Source organism: Hetaerina americana, unplaced genomic scaffold (genome assembly GCF_022747635.1).
Source record: "Hetaerina americana unplaced genomic scaffold, ioHetAmer1.1.p SCAF_14, whole genome shotgun sequence".
NCBI lineage: Eukaryota > Metazoa > Arthropoda > Insecta > Odonata > Calopterygidae > Hetaerina > Hetaerina americana.
The window spans coordinates 6,119,033-6,143,026 of NW_027286514.1; the positions used below are offsets into that span (position 1 = coordinate 6,119,033).

The 23,994-nt window shown below is 39.1% G+C and overlaps 2 protein-coding genes across 3 annotated transcripts; both read left to right on the forward strand.

The window, feature by feature from the left end:
- The first annotated feature begins 8,394 nt into the window (after positions 1 to 8,394).
- L2HGDH (L-2-hydroxyglutarate dehydrogenase) lies at positions 8,395 to 17,381 on the forward strand. Of its 2 annotated transcripts, none has more exons than XM_071583451.1 (9): positions 8,395 to 8,510; positions 8,645 to 8,879; positions 9,013 to 9,140; positions 9,220 to 9,503; positions 9,585 to 9,776; positions 9,894 to 10,055; positions 10,239 to 10,348; positions 10,786 to 10,965; positions 15,784 to 17,381. In XM_071583451.1, the coding sequence occupies exons 2-9, from the start codon at positions 8,764 to 8,766 to the stop codon at positions 15,980 to 15,982; spliced, it is 1,371 nt and encodes a 456-aa protein (XP_071439552.1). In that variant the 5' UTR covers positions 8,395 to 8,510; positions 8,645 to 8,763; the 3' UTR covers positions 15,983 to 17,381. The 2 variants fall into 2 exon arrangements, with proteins under 2 accessions (XP_071439552.1, XP_071439553.1); XM_071583452.1 differs by having other exon boundaries at positions 8,396 to 8,510; positions 8,741 to 8,879.
- A 2,730-nt stretch (positions 17,382 to 20,111) lies between these two features.
- LOC139686391 (tigger transposable element-derived protein 4-like) lies at positions 20,112 to 21,531 on the forward strand. Its single transcript, XM_071583584.1, has 2 exons — positions 20,112 to 20,257; positions 20,859 to 21,531. The coding sequence occupies exons 1-2, from the start codon at positions 20,112 to 20,114 to the stop codon at positions 21,529 to 21,531; spliced, it is 819 nt and encodes a 272-aa protein (XP_071439685.1).
- The last annotated feature ends 2,463 nt before the right edge of the window (positions 21,532 to 23,994 follow it).

Here is a 23,994-nt window from a genome sequence, read left to right on the forward strand (position 1 = left end):
GAGAATCTCCATCAATACGCCTATCAGTGATACCATCAGGAAAGCAATAATATTGAGTATAATTAAATGACATGAAGTTCAAGGAGATATATGGAATGAACAGTCAATCACAGGACAACAGTAATATAGACTTTACTTCTGTTCTGACGGCATACTGTGAGAATTTCGGCATTTTCTGACGCAGCGACCATTTTTAAGCAGTTATTTTTCGGTTTGGGTTCGCACGGCTGTAAAGGAACTCGCAAGGAAATTTACCGCACCTGCCACAGCACACGACTGTTAAGCTGTTTACAACTTCGAAACAACGAGCATGGCGCAAATGATTGTGTTTACTTTCCAATTTGATGGTAGATTTTCGCCGAGGGGGAAAGTAATCTCTAGCCGTCAAACATAGATAATAATACATGGGAAACGAAGTAACTTGAACGAGCGCAAATGACTCTGGTCCACGTCAACGAAACTGGTTCATTTATATATATATATATATATATATATATATATATATATATATATATATATATATTCAAACACGAAATCCTGCCATACGGCGAACAAATATTCATTCACATGGAAATATATAAAATGAAAACGGAAAGATACATATATATATATAGAGAAATATAAATTTATATATATTTTTATATATGCATATATACATACACACGCACATTAAAATAAACGGCCGAAAGTACAAAGTCGACCATTATGGGACCAGCGAGGTATTCCGTTGGCAAATGACCGCATGTTTCACGTCGACGATAACTCCCAAAGCATGGATACGTATTTTTGGAACCGAAAAACATTCAAGACACCATAGCGTAACAACCTCACCCCCTCCACCACACACACACACACACACACACACACACACACACACACACACCCGGGGGATGCATTCATGGCCGCGACGCGCACCGAAAATTCCTCCCACCTTTCACATAAACGAAACGGTCTCGCATAAAATAATTAAGAACAACGAACGGATCGGGATTCTGGACGAAACACAATTACAGCCATCTATCCGTCGCATATAGCATTCGCGTTTGTGAGACGCGGAAAAACTACCCGCGCGCGCCTCGGTACATATAAAAATAAAAGCAACCCCCACCCACTCTCTCACCCTCTACCCTTCGCCACCCGAACCAGTCCCTGCTCATTATTTCTCGCTCCCGTACCAAATCCTACCCCACTTCCACCCATTGAAGCCCAACACTCCTCGACCCCTTCCCATCGCCCCCGACACCATCCGCCCCTTTCCCCCGATGACTCGAAGTGAGCAAGCAAACTTTTTATCCCTCTTCCTCCATACTACGGCAGCCATCGAGACCGGAGACTTTTTTTAATGGTTTCGACAAAGATGAATGCATCCCCTGAGGTACGTCACGCGGTAGGTGGTGGGGGGGTTGAGGGATAAGTAAAGGGAAGGTGAGGATGGAGGGTGGAAAATCGTAGGGAAGGGAGGGGGTGGAAAGGGGGAGAGAGAGCGAGAGGAGGGGAGCGAAGGGGGTGGGAAAGCAAACGAACTGAAGAGGGCGGGGAGGAATACAACCCCCTAGACCACGCCGATTGTAAATTAAACCGATATAGGCCTTCCCCTCAGTTCTTGAGGCTAGGAAGGAGAGGAGAGGGGGGAAAGGGGAGGAAGAAGCGAGAGAGTTAAAGGGAGATGAAACTCCTTTCATCCAAACCCTTGCGCCAGGATTTTGTGAAGGATTTATCTCTCTTCCCGTCTGCCCTTACTCCGGAAAAAAAAGAAGTAAGCCCTCGGTGGGAATGCTGCCGCGGAAACCTAGGACGTGACCTACCGTTGAGGAGTCTTGATAAATAGGTGTTACGTGTAGAATGTGCGGAATGCACGCAATGCTGTGGGTGCATTGTGGTGCATAGAATAATGGAAACTGCGGGAATTTGAATGCACGGCGTTAGGTTCTTCATGAGCACACATTTCAATGCCCTGATCGGACGCTATCGGATGATTAGGATTGACGCACTTAAGAGGTGTTAAGGTCGAAAAGGGGAAAACGTACTCCCAACACGAGCGTGATATGGATTCCTCAAACGAATATTTCCATCATTCCAAATCTTAACAAATGCAAATTCCGTTAGCGTTGATTTTTACGATTGTTTACCGTTAACGCCAATGAATGTCCGTAAAGGCATGAGAAGCCATATCTAAGGATGATGTGCGTTTGCAACAAATTGTTGGAAGATTATGACGTTACCACCACGACAATGGCCTCCATTTCAATTGACAGTTGGTCCCTGATCCCATCCAATCGTGGCGATTTCGACAGCACTCCATCAGTGGAGTGCAAGGAACCACTTGAAATTAAAACAATGCAAACTTATTACGTAAAATGCATTGAAATAGGGCATTTGCTTGGTTTTGTATCCTCTAAGAAGGGCTATCCGACTTTTGATTTTTCCGAGAAAGAAGATATTATCAGCTTGTAACCGCAATAAAATTCTCTACGCCAAGCCATAGTAAATATTGTGATACAATCCGAATGAAACATTTCATAATTTTGCACTCTAACAATTTAGTTCTGAACTGTTAATATATTCCTATTTTAACTGAAACGAGCCTGAACTCTTCACAATTATTGGTTTTGGGTTAAATTGTAGAAACCGTGGCAATTGTAGTATTTATATTATTTGTAAAGTTATAACTAATCGCCAAGTTTGCATAATGCCCTCACTGCTTCCCACGCACGGTGTCAGGTCCATTGCTTTCAATAATTTACTGCGATGTATTTAGCTTATCTTACGCTAAGTCTCCTTTCACAGATATGTTCGGACTTAAACTAAAAACGAATTTGATTTTTACAGAAACATGTTCCGTAACAAAATTTAGAGAAATACTAGAAAAATAAATTTTCTAACTACTACTTATTGCCTTATATTTTTTTGGTATTGATCCATACAATCTCACGCGGAAATATTGTTCAATGAGAAGAATAAATCATTTTTTTAAAACACCATCTTGGGCGTTAAAATCTGCTGGAAAGATCGATAAAGCCCTATATCCTTGCTGATAAAACGGATATGCATAACTTTCAAAACATTCCTTAAGTTGATAATACCATATACAAGAGTTGAAGGAAACTACGACCACAATAATCCACTTACTCTGGCTCGAGAAACCCTTAACGGATTAATCATATCATGAGTTAAAAAAGGAATCCTCGCCTTAGCCAGGATGTAAACAATATCCGACTACATTTAATGTTATTTGAATATACAGTAGTAAAAAATGTTTTGCGACCCCGTGTTACTACTCAAGATGTGCACATAATTTAAAGCATATTAGTGGAGTTAATGCTCCTGATTGAACGCTAACGTAAGTTAACGAAACTCCAGTAAGGTGTTAAAGCAAAAAAAACATTGGCGACACATAAAAACCCATTACGTAGTTGCTTCGCCATTGAAACATATCATTAAGAAACATATTTCGATGAAAAAGCGCAAAAATTAATTGTGAATCACAGTTTATGATGAAATATCACCAATTTTTATCAAATTTAGATTTTATCAATGCGCATGAGAGCATCAAGCCTTTCAATTCTGACGCAACCAAGTGAAAAATCGAACGGTTTGCATTCAAGATAAAGATGAGATTCATATACGCGAAGCAACGATCTGGTAACTGCCAAATATAACGCGGAAGGAATAAATAAATACGAATTTTCCTGCTCCTGCGACCGCCGCAAACCCTGAACAGCCCCCCTTATCCCGAGGAAAGGGGGAGTAGGCACCTACCACCACGGTCTGCGGAGAAATGTGGGAGACGGGGGCGAGGTGGGTGGGGGAGGAGTTGTAGATGAATAGGGACCACGTCAGGGTTCACAAGACAAATGGGAGCAGGAATAATAAGAGCGGAGGATGAGGAGGGAAGGAGAGAGGGGGATCGGAAGATTCGCCCCTTGAAGATCAAGGAGGAGGTTAGGGTGGGGAGGGGGGGGCGAAGAGGAAGGGATGAATGAACACTTCCAGGACGATAATGAGGTCCGTACATTGAAAACTACGGAATATAATGGAGCCACGTCTGGAATAGGCGAGGGCTGTAGAGATGAAATTTCACGGGAAATCCTTTTTTTTAAACGGGAATTCGGTTTTCAGGTGTTCCCGCGTCTGAGATCGTTTCGAGGCCTCGACTCTTCGTTATTGGCACACCTCATTAATGCACGCCATGTTATCTTCCGCAAAAACTTCCATCGATGAGATAGAAGGAGAGAATCGCGCTCTTAGCGGAAGAATAAATGAACTCGAGGCGTTCACCATTCCCTGAGGTAAATTAGGGGAAACATTTACAAGTGAAAACGGACGATAATACCGTAATTTGGCACTTAGCCGCTCTAAATCAATCCCACAGCATGAGCATCAATTCGGTGAGTCGCGATCATGAATCATCGGCCGTGAAAAAATGAGCAAAGTGTCAATACCGATGTGGCCATAAAAAGAGGATTACGAAGGGAGGAAACCAACCATTGCTGTCATATAGTAACTTGATGCACGAATGAAACTGTGACGCACGGAACGACGAAAACAGAAGATTGTTCGTGATTGAGAGAGAACTTCCCAGGATAAAATTAACGCCCTTTACAAAACACCAAGCATTGTCTTTAAGCACCCGTCAATTTAATAGAAACTTCAAAAGAAAAAGCAATCCATAGATGCAACACGCTAAACATTTCGTCACAAAATATCATTAAAAAGAAATTTAAAACCAACACATAGTAAAAGAGGAGTATTTATATTGGTTGGATCACATGCAGTATATGCGGTCTGTATTTTTATGCTATAGTTTTTAATGATAATTAAGGAATTAGATAGAACTCAAAGAAGGTCAAACGTAGCAAAGACAATTAGAAATGTAAAGGACAATCTAATTTACTTATGATACTGATGGAAGTATGAAGGCATCGCACGTGTATTATAACAGTACTTATACGCAAAAAATTGAATAAAATAAGAGAATAAGACACCTAGATACATACACATGAATTTTATTACATGCATCCTTCCGATTATGTATAGGTTGTGGACGATCCCCGGCAACTAAAAAGAATCTCAATGAAGTAAAAAGCCTCACCACAATATCACACCTTATTCCACTTCACATTGCTCTTCTCTTTTCGTACTTCTGGTAAGTCTTTAGAGTAAATACCAGTTCTTCCCTAGAAACATTCGGACCTAAAAAAACCCAAAGATGAAAAGCCCCAGAACATTCGATAAAAAGGCCTTTTTCTCATTTTTCTTCCCATTGATTGACACTTCATACTACAAAATCATCATTCTTCGCAATCACAAAGTCGAATATTGATGCCTTAACACTCCCTGCCACACGTCTATGTCACGCCTCGAAGGTTACACTGCGAACGTTTCAATTTAAGTTATTTTCCCGATATCGAGCCTGTTTTACTACAAATGTGCCGGTAAAAGGGAGATCACAGAATATTTCAAGATGAAAGTGCCAGTAATTAGAAAAAATAAGCATCAAACCGGGTGATGCGGTGTTTATTTTTCTAGCCAAAGAATAGACACCACTAGAGGACTTTCAAAGACTGGACCCCAACTAAACTGGCCCATTTACTTGGGCAATTGTGATAACGATAAAGGGCAAAAAAGTTATTTTTCACCAACTGTAATGCTAAAAACAAACTCAAGAGATGAGGGCTGATGCAATAGGACTATCAGTAGCTTCAAGGACCATATCCAACCTAGGTACAGATTACTGAAGACCTGAAACAATCGCATATATATATAACAGAATACATATTTTCCTGGGTGAAATTCAAAAAACACAAACTGTGGTGGTGCAAATTGTCAAGGGACCGAAAAATCTCTCCCCGCAAGAAAGTCTGCTTCATGCAAATTGTTAATATACGAGAAAAATAAAATGTACAGCTTTTTCAAGAGTCAATACTTTACGGAAATTAGAAAAAATATAAAAAATATTTATAATAACCAATGGGACGTTGAAGTTCAGGGGTAGAACTTTGGACTACTGACCGGAAGGCCCGGGTTCGATTCCTGGACACGCTTCTCTGACCACCCTCAGCTTCACCCTAGCTGCGTGAATTTCACACGCCGTTGGGCTTAGCATTGGGTGAACTCTACCATCACCTATGAAATCAACCTTCGGGTTAATAATGTGTTTATTGTTTATAAAACCAATAATTTAAACTCTCACACAATTTCAACAGCAACTGTCACGACTAGCGCCACGCTGAAATACTTTCTGTATTCTTAAATTCCTGCACTCGTTAGGGCGTATTTACGCTATTTCAAACAATGTGTTTTCGGCGCATATATAATATTATTCTTCTTTATTGTAAATATTTTCAGCAAGCACGATGCCTGTCAATTTCTCTGATGCGCTCGCCATAGTTCGTGTACACAGGGCGCGTGTCTCACTGGCATAGGCGGCTCCAAGGCCCTAGAGATCTTTTAATTTTCCTTTCAACCAAAAACGCTGTTTACATTTCATTGGCAAACACTGAGTTCGAGCTCACGAGAGCTCGACAAACCACTTTTGACCAAACTAGTGGGAACAAGGATTTCTTTCTCAAAAGTCAGGTGATTTTTCGGATGAGGTAGGATTCATGCAATATAAATAAAGAAGTCTCATCTATTTACAATTTGATGTATTTCGTCCATTCCATTAGCGGATAATGAATGGTATGTGAAGCAATATGCTTTCAGTCATTTATACGAGGGTACCTTACGTAAATAGTTCTTATTCAAGAACAATTTAAAATGATACATGGTGAATACTGGATAGTTAATCAACTCAAATAATGGTAAATAGTCGAGGAATCGCTGTTCAAATATTGACACCCTATCTTGGCAAATCGAGTCCTTTCATTCCTTTTGGACAGGGTCTTCTGGCAAAGAAAATCGAAGTAAATTCAAAACGCTACGGGGGAAATCCCGAAAGTGAACGAGTGTCATCGTCCTGCGACAAGCGTTTTGAATAGTAATAATAAATTCCATATTTCTAATATTCGAACCGGACGCAGAAAAAATTGCCTTCGAAGGCGCCGCCTTGTTTCGCGAGGATGGAATGAGACGAAAATCAAAAGAGCGTCCTTACCTTTTGAGCCTTGCACATGGCGTTTATGGCCTGGACATCGTGGCTCGTGTGGCGGCTCTCGTGTTGGCAGAGGGGGCATACTGCCGTCTTGCAAACCATGCAGTACAGAGAGAGGGGTTCGTCGGCGTGCTCCGCGCATCGCGGTTCCTTCGAGGTACCAGCACCGCTGCCTCCACTCGCCCCGGCGGCGGCCGAGGCGCCGCTCCCACCGGCTGACGGGCTCCCTCCGGCTCCTCCGCCGTTACGAGACTTAGCTTTGCCCGCCGGTCTGACCCTGTCTCGGGTCTACCAGTGCGTGCTGGGCCAGAGGTCCCCTAGCTGGATGCCATCTCTCCCGACAGGCCTCGCAATAGAATACCTCGCACTGCTCGCAGAGGACAACTGCCGGTCTCGGGGGAGCGTCTCCTTCACAGAGCTGACACCGGGGCGGCAACCTCCTACCTTCTCCATACTTTTCGACGATGACCTGCATGGCACGGTATTTGGGGAGGTTGGATCTTGCGCCGCCCTCATCAAAATATACCACCTTCATGCAGGCGGGGCAGGCCAGCGAAAGGACGACTCCTCCTCCTGGCTGAAGCAATGGCGGTGGAAAGGCCAGGAGGCCCTGCATATTCGGTGTTCCGACATAGCTGTTGGGTCTGCTGTTACATACGACGCCGGAATCGGTCTCCGAGAGGATGGATAACTTGTCAACGTCTGGGAAGTCCGCCGAGGCCTCGCCGAGCGAGTCCCCCGCGGCTGCCTCCGAAGACGAGCAGGATGAAGTCGAAGGTGCAGCAGGGGTAGGCGGCGGAGGAGGGGGCGGGGGGTGGGGGCGGTGGTTGTGTAGATGCCGGCTGCTGTAGCTGCACCGCACAATTGAGACACAACGCGTGGGTAACACGGTAATAACACTGGGTTGTTGTAAAACTGCTTACACGCAGGACAACGTAGCTCTTCCTCCATCGTCTCTCACTCCAAGGAGTTCACTGCTGTTGTTTGGGATTCCGTCGACCGCTGGCGCGGCTGGCGCTCACAATCAAATTTGGTGAAACTCGCATCTTACATATCGTTCATCTACCGGGATTATATTTTGCTACCAAAGTTGATAAATTACTATTATAAAGGTTTAATTCAATTCGCAAATCATTTCTTTAAATTTAAATAAATCTATAACTATATTGAATGCATCAATCCAATAATATCGCAACAGAGATTTAAAACCAAACCATTTCGTTCTTTCTTTGTCATTTGTAGTGACATGAGCGAGTCTATGTAAATAATACGACGTCCTGCTATGTTTACATAATAAAATTGTATGTTTCGGCGACTTGGATCATGTCGCGAGCGGTGTACCTCGAGTTTATAATGATATACTATTGTAACATAGAAATATGAAGTAATATCGTGATCAAATTTACTCTAACGTAAGGTGAGAGTAAATGAATGCATGTTATTACTATCCTCTATTACCTAGAGTGATTTGACACTCATTTCCGCCATCAACATTATCTTGTGCAGTATTACCTCGAATTAAAAAATTATATTCATAATTCGATCCAATAGGTTTATTAAAAATTAAGTGAACTAGAAACTGCGAACCTAACGACAGGGGTTGCCTAAGAGCGTTTCTTTTGTTTCCCAAAACATGTGATGGGCCAGCACAGAGAGATTTTATTGTGATTATGGCAGGTACCGGTTTTTACATACATTGGCTGAGGTCGTCGATTAAGTACCAGAGAAGTGTTTTAAGCACTCATAGGTTGGCCAAAAGTTTCACGACTCGCAAACTGTCCTCCACGTAAGTAAATTGTATTAATTTCCCGTGACATTTGAACAGTGACCTTCACGTCCATTACGTAACTCTTCCGAATAAACAGAGGTCGTATTGAGAAGCGTATTGTTTACCACATGAGATTTTTTCCTATTTACAGCAAAAATGGGGCGTGTTATGATATTGTCGTGGTTGGTGGAGGTATCGTCGGAATGGCCACAGCAAGGGAGCTTCAAATTCGATATCCCAATTTCAAATTGGCAGTGTTGGAGAAAGAGAGAGAGCTAGGTAATCGTTTTAGTATTTTTTATCAACGGATAGCACATAAGTTATAAGGAATAACACTGTTTCCTTCATTGGTAAATAGGTGTTCACCAGAGTGGGCATAACAGCGGAGTTATTCATGCTGGTATATATTACAAACCAGGGTCGCTTAAGGCACGACTGTGTGTGGAGGGTATGCATTTAGCTTACAAATTTTTAGACGAAAAATGCATTCCATACAAGAAATGTGGCAAGTTGATTGTGGCTACTAACGAATTAGAAATAGGGAGATTAATGGATCTTTATGAACGTGCCAAACAAAATAATTGCCCGGACATAGAACTGATTGAGGGTAAAGACATAAAGAAGCACGAGCCACATTGTGAGGTATGTAGCAAATGTCTAGTGTTGGTATTCTTTCATCCTAGTAAATTGTGCAGTGCCAGTAATACAAGTTTTACCCCTTAGGGAGTTAAAGCTTTATGGTCACCTCATACTGGAATTGTAGATTGGGGGAGAGTCACCCAAGAATATGGGAAAGATTTAAAAGAAAAAGGTGGAGCTATTCATAATTCTTTTCAAGTGGATAATTTCCAAGAAGAAACTGGTGCTACGAGTAACAATGATTATCCCATTCGTGTGACTGGAAATGAAAACAAGGTAAGTGAAATTACGAACTATGAAACACTATTGCTGCATCACTATTGCTTACCGTATTCCTCGTTACGTTTTTGCATACAATTTCATTCATTAGATATCCCATTTATTTCTTTGCAGTTTGTTAGAGCCAAATATGTCCTTACTTGTGGAGGACTCCATTCAGATCGATTGGCGCAGAAAGGTGGTTGCAGTAAAGATCCAAGGATTATTCCATTTCGCGGAGAATATTTACTTCTGAGCCCAGAAAAATGCCATTTGATAAAAGGCAATATATATCCTGTGAGAGCATTATTCTTCTATTTTTTTTGTCATATTTCGTGTCCTTTATTGCAAAACTTATATATGAACATCAATTATGTAACGAAATATATACTATGTAGCCTTGTGAATATCCTATCTAGTGCCGTTATGTATACACGATTAGAATGTGGGAAATACCTAATTCTCTGATATAAACTTCAGGTTCCAGATCCCAGGTTTCCATTTTTAGGAGTTCATTTCACACCCAGAATGGATGGGAGTGTTTGGCTGGGGCCAAATGCTATCCTTGCATTTAAAAGAGAAGGTTACAGGTATGTTTAGCACATGTGCCAAAGGTATAGGCATCACTAATGGTTCAGTTATACATCAGTTCAAATTATGCATACACAAAATTTCTTTACACCTTTGTTAACCTCAAGATGTTCACAATTTTCTTAAAATGTGATCAATTTCGATAATTCTCCATGTGTATATTAGATTGTACAGGAAAGCCAAACACTGTGCTAATCCACACAAATGTAACTTTACTGTGACCACTTTCATTACAGTAATACACTATCCAAACCAGTCTCAGTAAATTTATATTTGTGTGGAATGGCTGTTTTTCCTTCGTACGCATCGTAAAGGAGTTCTACAAAGTTACACCATCCACCATTGCATACATGTCAGTGTGAGACAGTTTTGAAGTGCAATTGAATAATCCTCAGAGTTAATTTAAACTGACAATGTGCCCATGAATAATTTACAGGTGGAGGGACATTGATTTCTCCGATCTTCTTGATGCTCTCAAGTATCCTGGTTTCCAAAAGCTGGCATTTAAATATGCTGTGTTTGGCATGGGTGAAATGATAAGGTCTGCTTTCATAGGCCTTCAGCTCAAGGAACTGAGGAAATATATTCCTCACATCTCTGCCAAAGACATTAAAAGGCAAGTATATGACCTAATTGAATAAGTTGAACAGCATGATTGAATCTGGAAATGGAAGTTGTTGTTTGTGCCTGTTTTGGATATTTTAGGAATCTTGATGTATTATTAACCAGTCTTAAGATTTGCTTCAGAAAACCCACTATAGGATCATTTCTTTATAATTCTTGTATTATCTCCTCCAATAATTTGAAATCTACTTATCGCTCATTCTCTTTGCATTTGCTTTTTAAACCAATTCAAATAAGTTGTATGCATACCAATAATCTAAACTGATTTTCAATCCATATTTTCTTGGATTCAATTAATTTATTTTTGATCGAAACTATTCTTAACCAATTATAAGTTCTCTGGATGATTCCATGGATCTGTGCCTTGACAATTTATTCTTAACCCCTCAGCGTGGTTCTCAGTACATGATACATCGCAGTCAGCAGGCCTTATCTGCGGATCGACATATGCCCCACTCTGCTCCCTTGGTTTTGAATTTTTTTCTGTGGCACCATCGATTTTTTTTAATGCATATGGTTGCCCTAGGCTCTTAGATGATGAGCCTTCCTAACCGTTCTTTTTCGGCTGTATGATAAGTCACTCTAAAAGGACGATAAATCTATCAATCCATCGTTGTGAGATAAGTGAGTTCTTTGCATTTATGCGTTGTCCTCAGTCTTAATTGCTTGATAGAATCTCCCCATCTAATTTCCTAGGAACCAATTGTTGGTCATTCTTTCTCTTTGTTTCGTAATAACAGTTGCGAGGGCAAAAGGCCTCAACACCATCTAGAGTCTCAGTTGTTAGATATCTTTCTGGAGAAAGAAAAGTAAAAAAGCCTTGTATTTAACTCCCATAGAGCTTTCCAAGACGGATAAGCTTTTTTGAGTGAATAAAATATAGACAATTTAGTTGAACACCTGGACAGAGAAAGAGTAGTGAGTATTGGATGTGACAGTGCAAGTTCAAGTTAGTAAGTTTAGTCGAGAGGCACTTCCAGGCCTCCGGAATTCCAGGCCTCAAAGAAGATGTCAGGTGTACTTGGCATGAGGTAAAAGGAGGGATACAGTCAAATGGTGCCCCGACTGCAATTCAGGCCTATATTTAGAGGATTGTTTCAAATTATATCACACAAAACTGAACTTTTAGAATGGATATTCGAAACTTGCCGGCGAAAAAATGAGTAAAAATATAAAATATGACGTAAGTAGAATTTTACCGATGTAGAGGAAGCAATTTAACCTAAGGTTAATTTTTTTTAATTTAAGAATATTTAAAAAGATATAAATTATTTTCAGCAGTGCTGCAACAGGGAGAGATTTTAGAAATATCAAATACTGCCAGTGGGGCCCAAGCATTTAAATACGTTTACCGGCTTGAGGGATTAAGATTTGTTTCCTTGACTGATTTAGAGTCCAATATGATATATGCACATGGGTATTATTTTTTATTACTAAACACAAGTATTTGTAATCCCTACTTTGTTCTTATGTATTAATCATTTGCAATTATAAATAGTTTATTCATGGGAAGGAACATAAAGTATTATCAGGATGTATTTGTTTCATGGATTCCAGATAGGCATTGATATATTGGTAGAAGCAATGAATGTTACAGAAGATTGGAGGGATAGTCGACTTGTCTGTAACCGGAACATTTGTCAGACTGTTCAGGGTTGACTGTTGGATGTAGAGTCAGAATGGGCAGTTTAGGATGAGGAGATGAGTAAGAAATCGTGGGGATCCATTATCACCTATGCTTTTCAATGCATATGTGGAAGAAATGGTGAAAGAGACATGTCATATAATCAAGCTTTGGTTAGCCAGTCATCCAAGGGGTTACAATCATTGCTGAGTGCATTGGAAAATTGGTGCAGTGGGTATGGGATGAGAATCAATGTAAACAAAGCAATGGTTATAAGGTTTTCAAGAAAGAGGAAGGCTAAGTTTAACATTGGCATTTGAGGTCAAAATTAGAGTACGTCAAGCAGTTTTCCTATCTTGGAAGTATTATGCTATCTTGGTGTTTTCATTGACCAATTATTGTGAAGTGAGGAGGGATGAGGAGTGGGAGAGGATTAAACAGGGAAATGGTCACACTTGGGACTTAATTGCTTGATAGAGAATCCTTCAACAATTGGTGCCTGCTGGACCAGCTTGATGTTGGTGTCACTTTCACTTTGTCAAAGTGGCACAAGATTATGTATGCTCAAAAAGTGTGGGATTTGGTGTAATGGAAGGTAAGGGCAAGTAGTGTGAGACAAATGGTTTGGGGACATCAGGCATGGAGTGAAGGGACAAAATGGTCATCAAAGTTTAAGGTACATTGAAGAAGTGAGGTAGAACAAGAAGCTATCATGAGAAGGAAGGAGTCGATGATAGGTGTTAAGTGAGAATGTTATGAAAAGATATGTGAAAATTTTTACATGGAGCATGATTTTGTTCAGAGTGGAAACTTGGTCATTGAAGCAAGATGATAGGTGCAGATCTGCATACCCTCATCTCAAAGCTTTTGAGATGTGGGTATGCAGAATAATGGAAAAATAAGAATATGCAGATTTGGAAGACAAAGGAAGTAGTGCCAGCCATGGTGAAAGGGGAAGATAGAGGGCTGCTAGGAAAAATACAAAGGAGGCAATTTAGGTGGTTTCAGAGCATTTTGATTGGTGAAGGGATGTTGACAACTGTGATATAGAGGGAAGGATGTTAGGCAGAGGTAAGGGCAGGAAAAGGATAGGCATGTTTGACCAAATGAAGGGAGGAGAAAGGAAGTACATTGAATTTAAGAAGGGTTTATTGCAATGTCGGATGTCATTTTGGTAATATGTATCATCAACATCAATCAATCATAATATGTATCATTAACAGTTTTAATTTTAAAAGAATCATTTCTTTAATAAATGCCTCATTTTATATTAATGTGACCAATCCTCTTCTACTTTGATCCAGTAAGTTCCTTACTCAAACACCAGTCTAAGTTAAAGATGGTCATGTTGAAAGTAAAGATATTTTTTAGCAATAATATGATTAACTAACAATACATGGGAAGGCCCAGAAGTACTTTGCCTGATCTACAGATGGCAGTAGTTCTTTGAAAAATATCACTATTAGAAAATAAACTATCTATATCCTGCATATATTTCAAGTTTGAAGATGCCTTGTTGTTCAGTATTTGTTTGGGAGTCATCAATAGTGAATGTTTTCAGTGAATTTCTGAAAATGGAGAAAATTGGTCATCGTTATGTGATACAATACTTTTATTTGAAAGGCCTCAGCCCAACCAATATAAAAGCTGAACTGGATTTACTCCGGGTGAGTCTGCTCCTTTGTTTACAACAGTAAAATATTGGGTAGCAGAGTTGAACAAGCTGTTAAGACGAGCATCGCGTTGGTCGACCAAATGATGTGATGACTCCAGAAACAGTGAAGAAAATCCACAAAGTGTTACTGGATGATCGTCAACTGAAAGTGCGTGATCTAGCAGACATATTAGGCATTGCAAAAAAAGTGCAGTACATCACATATTAACTGAAAATTCGGACATGAGAAAGCTGTGTGCAAGATGAGTGCTGCGTTTGCTCACACTCAAGCAAAACCAGTCTCATGAAGATGTTTCAATTGAATTTTCAGCAAAAGGTCACAGCAACAAAGCAGAATTTTTGGGTCCCTTAGTTCACACCCAAGGCAAAAGAACAATCAAAACAATAGATTCAAAAAGGAGAACCAACTCTAAGGAAGGCGAAGACTGTTTCATCTGCAGGCAAGGTCATGGCATCGGTTTTTTGGGATGTGCGTGGGATAAATTTCATTCAAATCTTGGAAAAGGAAAAACTATCAACTGTGAGTATTATGCGAAGTTATTTGCAACATTTGAGCAAAGATATCAAGCAAAAGCGGCCGAATTTGGCTAGGAAGAAAGTATTGTTTCATCAAGACAACCCACCAACTCACAAATCCATCATTGCAATGGCCAAAACTCATGAATTTAAGTTTGCATTGCTACCTCATGCACCCTATTTGCCAAATTTAGCTCTGTCAGATTATTTTCTGTTCGCAAACTTGAAAAAATGGCTTGGTGGTCAAAGATTTTCCAACTGTGAAGAAGTGATGTTGCTAGGCTATTTTGAGGAGAAAGACAGTTCTTGTTATAAAAAGAGAAACAAACACAAAGCTGGGGAAAGTTTATAGAGCTGAAAGGTAATGATGTTGAAAAATAAATAATTTTTTTTTCAAAATTTTTGTGTTTTCTTTGTTGAGTCGGGTACTTCTGGGATTACCCTCGTAGAATAGTGGGGAAAGGCTGATTATGGTGAAATGTTTAATTAAAAGTAGATAATGTTGCGGATGATATATAGACACTGATAACATGGCTGTCCAATAGAGAGTGACCCTAATATTTTTATTCGCATAATTTAATTTTATAACTTAGCTGCTGAAGCACTTGGCCAGACATCAAGGGATCACTCTTTATTGTACCACCATTATGCAAAGTAGGCCTAAAATAACTTCAATAGTCCATAGCTTGGTATGAGACAAAAATGGAACTCATTTCCGTATGAATTATTTTAACTGAAAACACACTGTGTTACATGCAGTGGATTTCATCATTCAAATGATACTAAAATTAATGTTGAAAACTTGAACCTAAATTGCATTACCTGAATTTGTTTTGATTATGCTATCCTCTAATGTTCACAGTCTTTGATGTTAACTTGCATAGGGCTGCCATTCATTTGAATTCATTAAGTTTTATACTCAACGTGTACATTAATTAAGGGGATATTAATTTACCAATGTGTTTAGGCTCACCAGTTTCTTTTCTTCATTTCAGGGGACCTTCAGGAGTTCGTGCCCAAGCTGTGGCATCTGATGGTACCCTCGTAGATGATTTCGTATTTGACTCTGGTGGAAAAGGACTGCTCTCCAAGAGAGTTCTTCACTGTCGGAATGCACCATCCCCTGGAGCTACCTCTTCTCTTTCAATAGCAAAAATGATTGCTGACAAAATGACAAAGCAAATGGATTTATGAGCATTAGAATTTAATTATGATGAACAGTTGTGTACACATTTCCGGGAAGTCCGTCAGCAAAATCTCAGTTGTGAAAAACTGTATATCAAACATAAAGCAAGTATTCTTTATTCCTTTTTGTGGATTCTTGTATTCTGAGACGGAGGATGTTGAAGTCGGTACCAGCCAATGCCAAGGGCCTGTCCAAAGTGTACTTTCTACTGTTCAATGAAAACTATCCCTTATGTCACTTCTAACCAATTAACAGTTTATCTTTTCCTTCATTTGTCGTTCCTGAATTCTACTCATCCCACCCAATCAAACACTAACTGAGAATGGAATGTGATGTATTTCTGGTGCTATGGCGTGATGTAGTCAACTTGGTGTAACATTGATTTTTAAGTGATTTTATTTTTGTTTTGTATGTATAAAAGAATTTTATTGACCTTATGAAAAGTGGTGCTATGTTGGCATTAGATTGTATATAGTTGTCATTTATGTTAGAAAGAATACATTTTCTAAGTATATACATATTGGGGAGCTTTCACGGTAAATTATTAAAATGTTATGTGCATAATCAGAACTACTAATGCTCTACCTCAGTGACAACTGCACCCATATTAACAAGTACAAAAACAAGCTCACCCTCGTTATAATGGTGTAAATTTTCGTGCACTTTATGACTAAAAGATCTCATATTGCAATTCGATTTTATCATTCCCAAATTTGTCCCATTTATCAATTTAAAGAATAATTTCTCAATAGCTGATCGGACCCACTCATAATTGTTTGATTATGTTATGACATGTAAAATCATCCCACAGCAGTGCATAACTTCCCTGCTTAGGATAAGTGATGATTGATATGATACTTGTCAAAATGCAAATAGAGCAGTATTCATAACAGTATGCAGTATTTTTATTACACACATAGGCAAGATAGAGATGTTAAACTATTTTTGTGATAAGTAACAGATCATGTGAACTAAATTTTGTTCAAGTACTAGAGCTTGATTATAAAATAATCATTTTCATTTTTAAACTCAGTCAGCTAAATAAATTCATCTTCTTGAGGGGATCCTATTAATGACACATTTTGCCATCTTAAAATATCACTTTCTACACACGCACTCTATAAAATTTAAATAAATGCCATTCAAATATATTCATGTGTAACTAGTGTTCAAGGAAATATTGAGATATGTATGTAAATCTAAATGTATTCATGTAAAAACTAAAATTTCAAGGAAAACCTAAGAGCAGTGTTGAAAAGGTCTGACAATAATAATTAGAAGGCTTGTTAAAAATGTGATTCCTATTGGTGGTATCAGGTCACAAGTACTTGTGTGGCAAAACACAACTGAAGGTACAATTATGACCACCTTGTTCATTATGGAAATAAAATGGTTATTATTCATTGTTATTGGCTTTTCAATGGTACAATATTGGTCCAGGCTGTCTAGAGATTGACAACCTTGGAATACCTTGCAAGAAGAGAATCTTCAGGTGTATGCACCAATGTAGATGTACACACCCATCACCCTTATTTCTGCAAGCCAATTAAAGGCCTAAGATAGGAATTAGATTGTATATAGTTGTCATTTATGTAAGAAAGAAAACATTTTCTAAGTATATACATATTGGGGAGCTTTCTCGGTAAATTATTAATATGTTATGTGCATAATCAGAACTACTTAAGATGAAAGTTGTGAAAATTTATTCAGTACAACTTCAATGTAAGTAGATGGAATTTCGCACTAGTGCCATTGGTGATATCATCCTTATGTATTTATTTTGTGTGATTATGTTAATTTGTGATTATCCTAGTCAATTAAATCAGTACTAAATGTAAGCGTATGGCTATGTCAATAGTAGAATTTTTTCTGGAGATATCAAGTTTTTAAGCTTAAACTACTGTCAAAGATCTTACTACTATCACAGTTGTTGAATCTGAATTTAATAATGTATATTTTATGTGATTGAAGTTTCATTATTATTAATTAAAGTTACAAATTGTGAATGAAGATATGAAACCTCTGACATATCCCCAACCATTTCTGAGTCAAATCAAAACTGGCATTAAAAAACTTCACTTCTGAGATATAGATCTAGATTGCACAAAATTTTCATATTACATTCTACAGAAGTATGAACAACCATTTAATACAATTTTCTACCAAAACATTTTTTTATATTAAGTTTTCATACCATAAATATGTTGAGAGTTGATATTTTTTAAAATGAGGTTTTCCTACTGATTTCTATAGGTGTAGTCTCACAGAGAATATGTTGCTTCTGCAAGAAGAAAATACGGAATGACCAAGTAACAACTCAGAAATAAATACAAACAATTGCTCACTTATAGAGAAAGAAAAAGAGCCAAGTATATGAATTTTTTTCGCAATCGCTATATGACTCCACTTGAAATTGTCATTGAAAAGATATCATTTGGAGAGTGCATGCAGTGGGTGGAATTTTAATTTCCACATCAATGATGCACACAGGCTTCTTCTATACTCAAACTCGGGCATTTTTGAGGATTAGTTTCCAAAGATTAAAAATTGTCAGAAAAAACAACCTAACATAACCATTCTCAGATTGTTTTCTTCCCTTTTCCCTCACGTTAACACCTCTCAACTGCATTCACTAACCTCTCATCCACAGAATCTCATTTAATTGGAGATGGGGAGAGTGAAGATCATCTTGCTCTTCTGTAAAGGAGTTTGAGGTTTCTTTCAAGATAATGACCCTTTCCAAGATGGATAATTGATTTTAAAATATATAAATAGATCGCTTTCTTGACCCCGATCCAGACTTGACCATTTTTTGAATTTTTAATTCACATGAGTACTAATCCCAATAACTCTTCGCTGTTGCAATAGTAGGACTGCAACAGTCAAAGAAAATTTAACAAAATAGTGCATTTAGGAAAAAAATATTATTTATAAAACATTACCCGATCTTTGCCTTCACCTAATTAGTTCCTTAGATATTTTAATTTACCTAAGTATATCATTTTGATTGTTTCAGCAAGTTGGTCATTGGGTACAATAGGCAGGCATTGACAGGTTTGCACTATTCCTCACCTTCAGAGGAAGATCTACTGTTGGGGAATTATGGCAGAAGTTTTTCAATCAATGTGACCAAAATTAATATGTATTTACCGCAGTCTATTGATGAATATTGATTTCACATATAAATTTCAATTGTAAATCCAATTTTCATCACTGTAGAGGAGCCATATGTGGCAAATACATCAAGAGCCACAGACCAACAAGATAGGCTGACATTACCTCCCTTACAAAATGTATTTTCCATGTGTTTTATTAGGTGTATGTGTGGTTGATTACACTTTACTTATGTAGACTAGATTATATGGATGTTGATGCAATTCTTCCATTTGGGCAGAGATTTCACCAAGACCTTATGGCTGAAAGAACCTTTTAAATAAGGTCTCAAACACACTTGAGTCGAGCACATCAATATATGGAGTGTAGCTAAGGTATAATAGCCAACAAATGATAAATCCTTCACCTCTCACTTGATGTAGACTTTTAACCTCGCAGCAGATTGCCCAAGCTAGCTGTCTAGTGCAAAATTTCTTTCCAGAGAGATGGAGGCACCAGTTAGAAGATACTCTACATAGATAGATCTACAATAATTCAATCAGATAACATTATTTGGTCTTGATAAACTGACAGTTCAAAATAATTTCTCTAATTTTGTGAGCAAGGAGGGAAAAGTTTCATGGCAATGTTATGCAACACTGGTTTTTGAAAGTAATATGGATGCAAAATATTGAGACGATATTTGATAAGCAAGTTAATTCAATGTTTTATTCTAAAAATGGAGAAACTCAAAGATTGTAATTGTACTCACTGAATTGTCCCTTTCCTTCATTTGATGCGTCTATTTAATAATAAATGTGTTGACCAACACCTTCCTTGCAGCCATCTTTTTTAATCTTTTTGGAATAAACACCTGGTGAAATAGCCCAAGTTGGTGAATGTCACAAATGAAGGATTCATTGTCCATCTCCATTCTGGTGGCCACAGCAATTAGCATTGTGTGACATTGAATAGGCATGTTGCTAATAACAGCAGAAGGAGGGCATACATATGGATGATCAGCCATTTCCAGTCATTCAGTAAATGGCACCACCCAGTGAGGCAGGAGCCATTGCAATGCTTACCTCTGTGAGGTCGGTGGCATGGTCCAAGTGTGGTCTGACAGCACTACGTGACGAGCAAATGTGTCCAGCCATTAGACTGTTGATAGAACATCATGAAAGAAAACAGTACCAGGATAAAGCTAAATTAGACTAACAGAAAATATCACCAAAAACTAAAATACTGTTAACTTTCTTTGTAGACAAATTTAAATAAATAAAATGTGCTGCAATTACATCTAAACAAAGAACACTACTGTCAAGCATTGTAGTAAAATTTAGAATCTGGCTCCAAAGACAAGCAATCGAAGTAGCTAAGTAATGAAAATAAAAAGACTTGCTCAAGCAAAAAATCATACTCGAACTTACCATAATTCAAATACAGTCAAATCTCGTTACTATGCCACTTCGTTACTATGCCACTGTCACTATTATGCCACTTTTGCTTGGTCCCGACAAAATTCAATACAAAATAAATTTACTATGCCACCCCCTACTCTCACTACTACGCCACTATTGTGTGACTGTTAAAAGGCACGAGTCATCAAAACGTCTGTATTTCTGTGCATTGCTCGATTATTACACTCATGTCCCAAAGGCGAAGCGACGAACTACAGTCCAGCTATGCAAAACAACTCAATACGTACGTGCACAACAGTGGCATCATTTTTTAAAAATTCAGCCCATAATATCAGCTCAGAAATGCAAGTGAACCGACTTTCCACTGAAGGAGAAAAAAGGAGATCATCGATGCCACAAAAAAGGAGCCAAATCAGTCCAAGTTGGCCAGGGAGATCAGCAAGAAATGGGGCGTCAAAGTTAAGAGAACCACCGTGAAGGGCATTCTTAGCAAGAAGGGTGATATCGAGGCTGGAGTTCCATCGAAGTGCATGAAGTTGACACAGGCTCACGACCCAAAGCTTGATGAGGGAGTGCTCATTAGGCAGAAGCAAGCAAGAGGACAGAATCTACCTGTCAGCGGCGATCTGATCAAGGAGAAGGCGATGAAACTGGCCGAGCTGATGAACATCCCGGACTTCATGGCGAGGGATGGTTGGTTGGACAATTTCAAGAAGCGCTACCGCATCACGTTCAAGACAGTGCAGGGTGAAGCTGGAGCAGTGGATTCGCAATCCCTTCTTGAGTGGCAACAACAGGTTCCCCTGCCCTTACTCAGGCAGGTCTCCTCAGACGACGTCTTAAACCTGAACAAGGCAAACTCGAAGGCGTGGATGACGGCGGAGCTTTTCGAGGATATATTGTGTGCTGGGGACGGATGCCTTGGCCAGCAGGGATGCAGAGTGCTGGTCTGTCTCGATTACTTCTCTGGCCACCCTCCCGAGCTTCAGCTGAGCAACATCCAACTGGTCTTCTTCCCACCCAACATGAAAGCCAATTCGTAAGCAATGGATCAAGGAATCATAGATATTGCTACTACAAGAAGCTCCTGCTGTGCCGCCGGCTTGAGGCCATGGACGAGGGAAAGGAGTTCAAGTTCAGGTTGCTCGATGCTCTACCAGTCGTCGGCATGCTTGGAAGCAGGTCGGCAAGTCGACGTTCAGGAGTTGTTTCGCAAAGGCCAAGTTCATCCAAGAGATCCAAATTGAGGCACAGGATTAGGAGCTGCTTGAGAACTGGGAAGCTCTGCCTACAGAGGAAAAGATACATGAGAACAGGTAGATCGAACTGTCTGACTTTCTCGAAGCCGACGAGCACCTCGCCACTGGCTGGTCTTTCACGCTGGAGGAGGTTACGGAGGAGATGCCGTGCAGTGTGGACCCAGTAGAAATCAAAGATGACGAGGTAACTGTCGAGGAAGCCCAGCATGCTTGGAGCACCGTCCGGAAGTTCATGCAACAAAGGAGCGGAAAGCCTGGTGTGATGCAAGCGTGCGATTGGCTAGACAACGAGATCTGCCGAAAGAAGATGCACCAGCCGACGATTTTTGAGAACTTTGGACTGATGGGTAACTTGAGAAAATAAAAGCCGTTTTTAGAAACCCTCATTCATATGCCAATCTCGCTACTCTGCCACTCTTACGTGGTCCCAACAGGTGGCTTAGTAATGAGATTTGACTGTATATACATCCTTTCCACCTTATGAAATTTTCGTTCGGTGTTTTATGACTTTCAAAAATGTACATTGGCCCAGAATTTAGGTCAAGAATTTTGAATATCTTTATATGAATTTAGACTAACACATGAAAATCAGACCTTCATACGAAAAACTTTTTCCAACATTTCTGGTAGACTAGTTTAGGATGTGTATAATAATATTTGCATATACTTACATATATCATCAGCATACAGTGCCTATTGGATTTGGACACAATTGTGACTTTATTCAGAGATAAAATAACAAATAAATATACAATTTCTCAGCTAAATCTATCTCATTCTGATGACTTTCTATTAATTTACCAAAGTTCAACATAACATTGAGTTGCATTGTTAACACCATAATTCATCACCTATCCTCCCTCATGTCACAATTAAATGCTCCACAATGAAATGCTGCCACCAATACCACACATATGCCATCACTACTTTACAATCACTTTAACAGTAAACAAATCGGCTCTAATGCTTATCATAATAGCACCTCCCACATTTCAAGTAGCGTGAAATCTCTCTTCTCATATCTATGCCTGGAAAAAAAAATAGGCACTGCAGTAAATCAAATGTGTACAAACTGTAGTCCTGGAGATGATGGAGTCCCAAGTTCTGTGATTAAATTCTACTATCCTTCCAATAAATACCCCTACTTTATTTAATTAATGAATCATTTCTCCAAGGTATTTACCCAGCAACTCTCAAGACTTCCAATTTATTCCCATTTATAAAAATAAAGGAAGCAAGGGCAACCCTAATAACTATCAACTGATTGCTGTACAGTCAGTTTCACTAAAATATTTGAGAAAATACTTCCAAATAGACTTATATACCCCTTCAGGAAAAATAATTTACCATCAAGTAATTAAGATGGTTTAATGAAAAACAGGTCCGCCATTTCAGCCACATTGGAGGCCATTAACTTGATTTGGAACTTTTGATAAGGAGGTAACCGGCCTATTCTTAGATTTAACCAAAGCCCTTGACTCAATAGATCATAGCATTCTTGCTAAAAAATTGCGGTGTTATGGAATAAAAGGGGTACCAAAACAGTGGATCCAGTCATATTTAAAAGATGGTAAGGATACAGTCACTATAACTGTCTGATTTTCAATACATATCCAAATCCATAGGAGAATGCCAGGATACTATTCTTGGTCCAGTACTTCTATGAATTTCTATTAATATTCTGCTCATAGTTTTAATGAGAGTAAGTGGGACAAACCAATTCTATTTGCTGATGATACCAATATATTAGTTTCTGCAATCTCCATAAATTAATTAACTTCAAAGAGTACATCAGGATTGCAGCTGGCAATTCATTGGTGCAAAGTAAATAGTGAATGAATCTGAACAATGAAAACCCAGGCAATATTAAAAAGCAGGTGGGAGAGTGATGGGATTCTGGTTTTTAAAATAGGACATGCTTTGCATCTAGGTTTATTGCAGGGATGGGAGTGGTTTTGGGATGGGGCAGGGGTTTAAGGAGTGGATTGGTTGATTTTAGAAGATCTGATAAGTTGGCGGGGCATTTGAAAGTAACAGAGGGACACTTTGGAAAAAGGTTGGTGGTGGAATTATGGTTTATGAGGATAGGGTAGCGGTCTTTTAGGATTAATTGAAGAGGTTCTAGGCCAGGGAAGTATGTGGCACAAATTGAAAGAGGGTGGGTTTCCGTGGTGGAGGAAGGTTTGGAAGTGTAAGCATGTCTTCGGATCCTTTAGCTAAGGAAGGATTCAGGATAACCTCATTTGA

Excerpts from the sequence above, each read along its gene's own strand:
- L2HGDH (XM_071583451.1), top strand. The coding sequence starts at position 8,764 with ATGGCAGGTACCGGTTTTTACATACATTGGCTGAGGTCGTCGATTAAG. Across the intron at positions 9,504-9,584 it reads AGCACGAGCCACATTGTGAG|GGAGTTAAAGCTTTATGGTC; the intron begins GTATGTAGCAAA and ends TTTACCCCTTAG. Across the intron at positions 10,056-10,238 it reads TAAAAGGCAATATATATCCT|GTTCCAGATCCCAGGTTTCC; the intron begins GTGAGAGCATTA and ends TATAAACTTCAG.
- LOC139686391 (XM_071583584.1), top strand. The coding sequence starts at position 20,112 with ATGGCACCACCCAGTGAGGCAGGAGCCATTGCAATGCTTACCTCTGTG. Across the intron at positions 20,258-20,858 it reads GAACATCATGAAAGAAAACA|GAGAAAAAAGGAGATCATCG; the intron begins GTACCAGGATAA and ends TTTCCACTGAAG.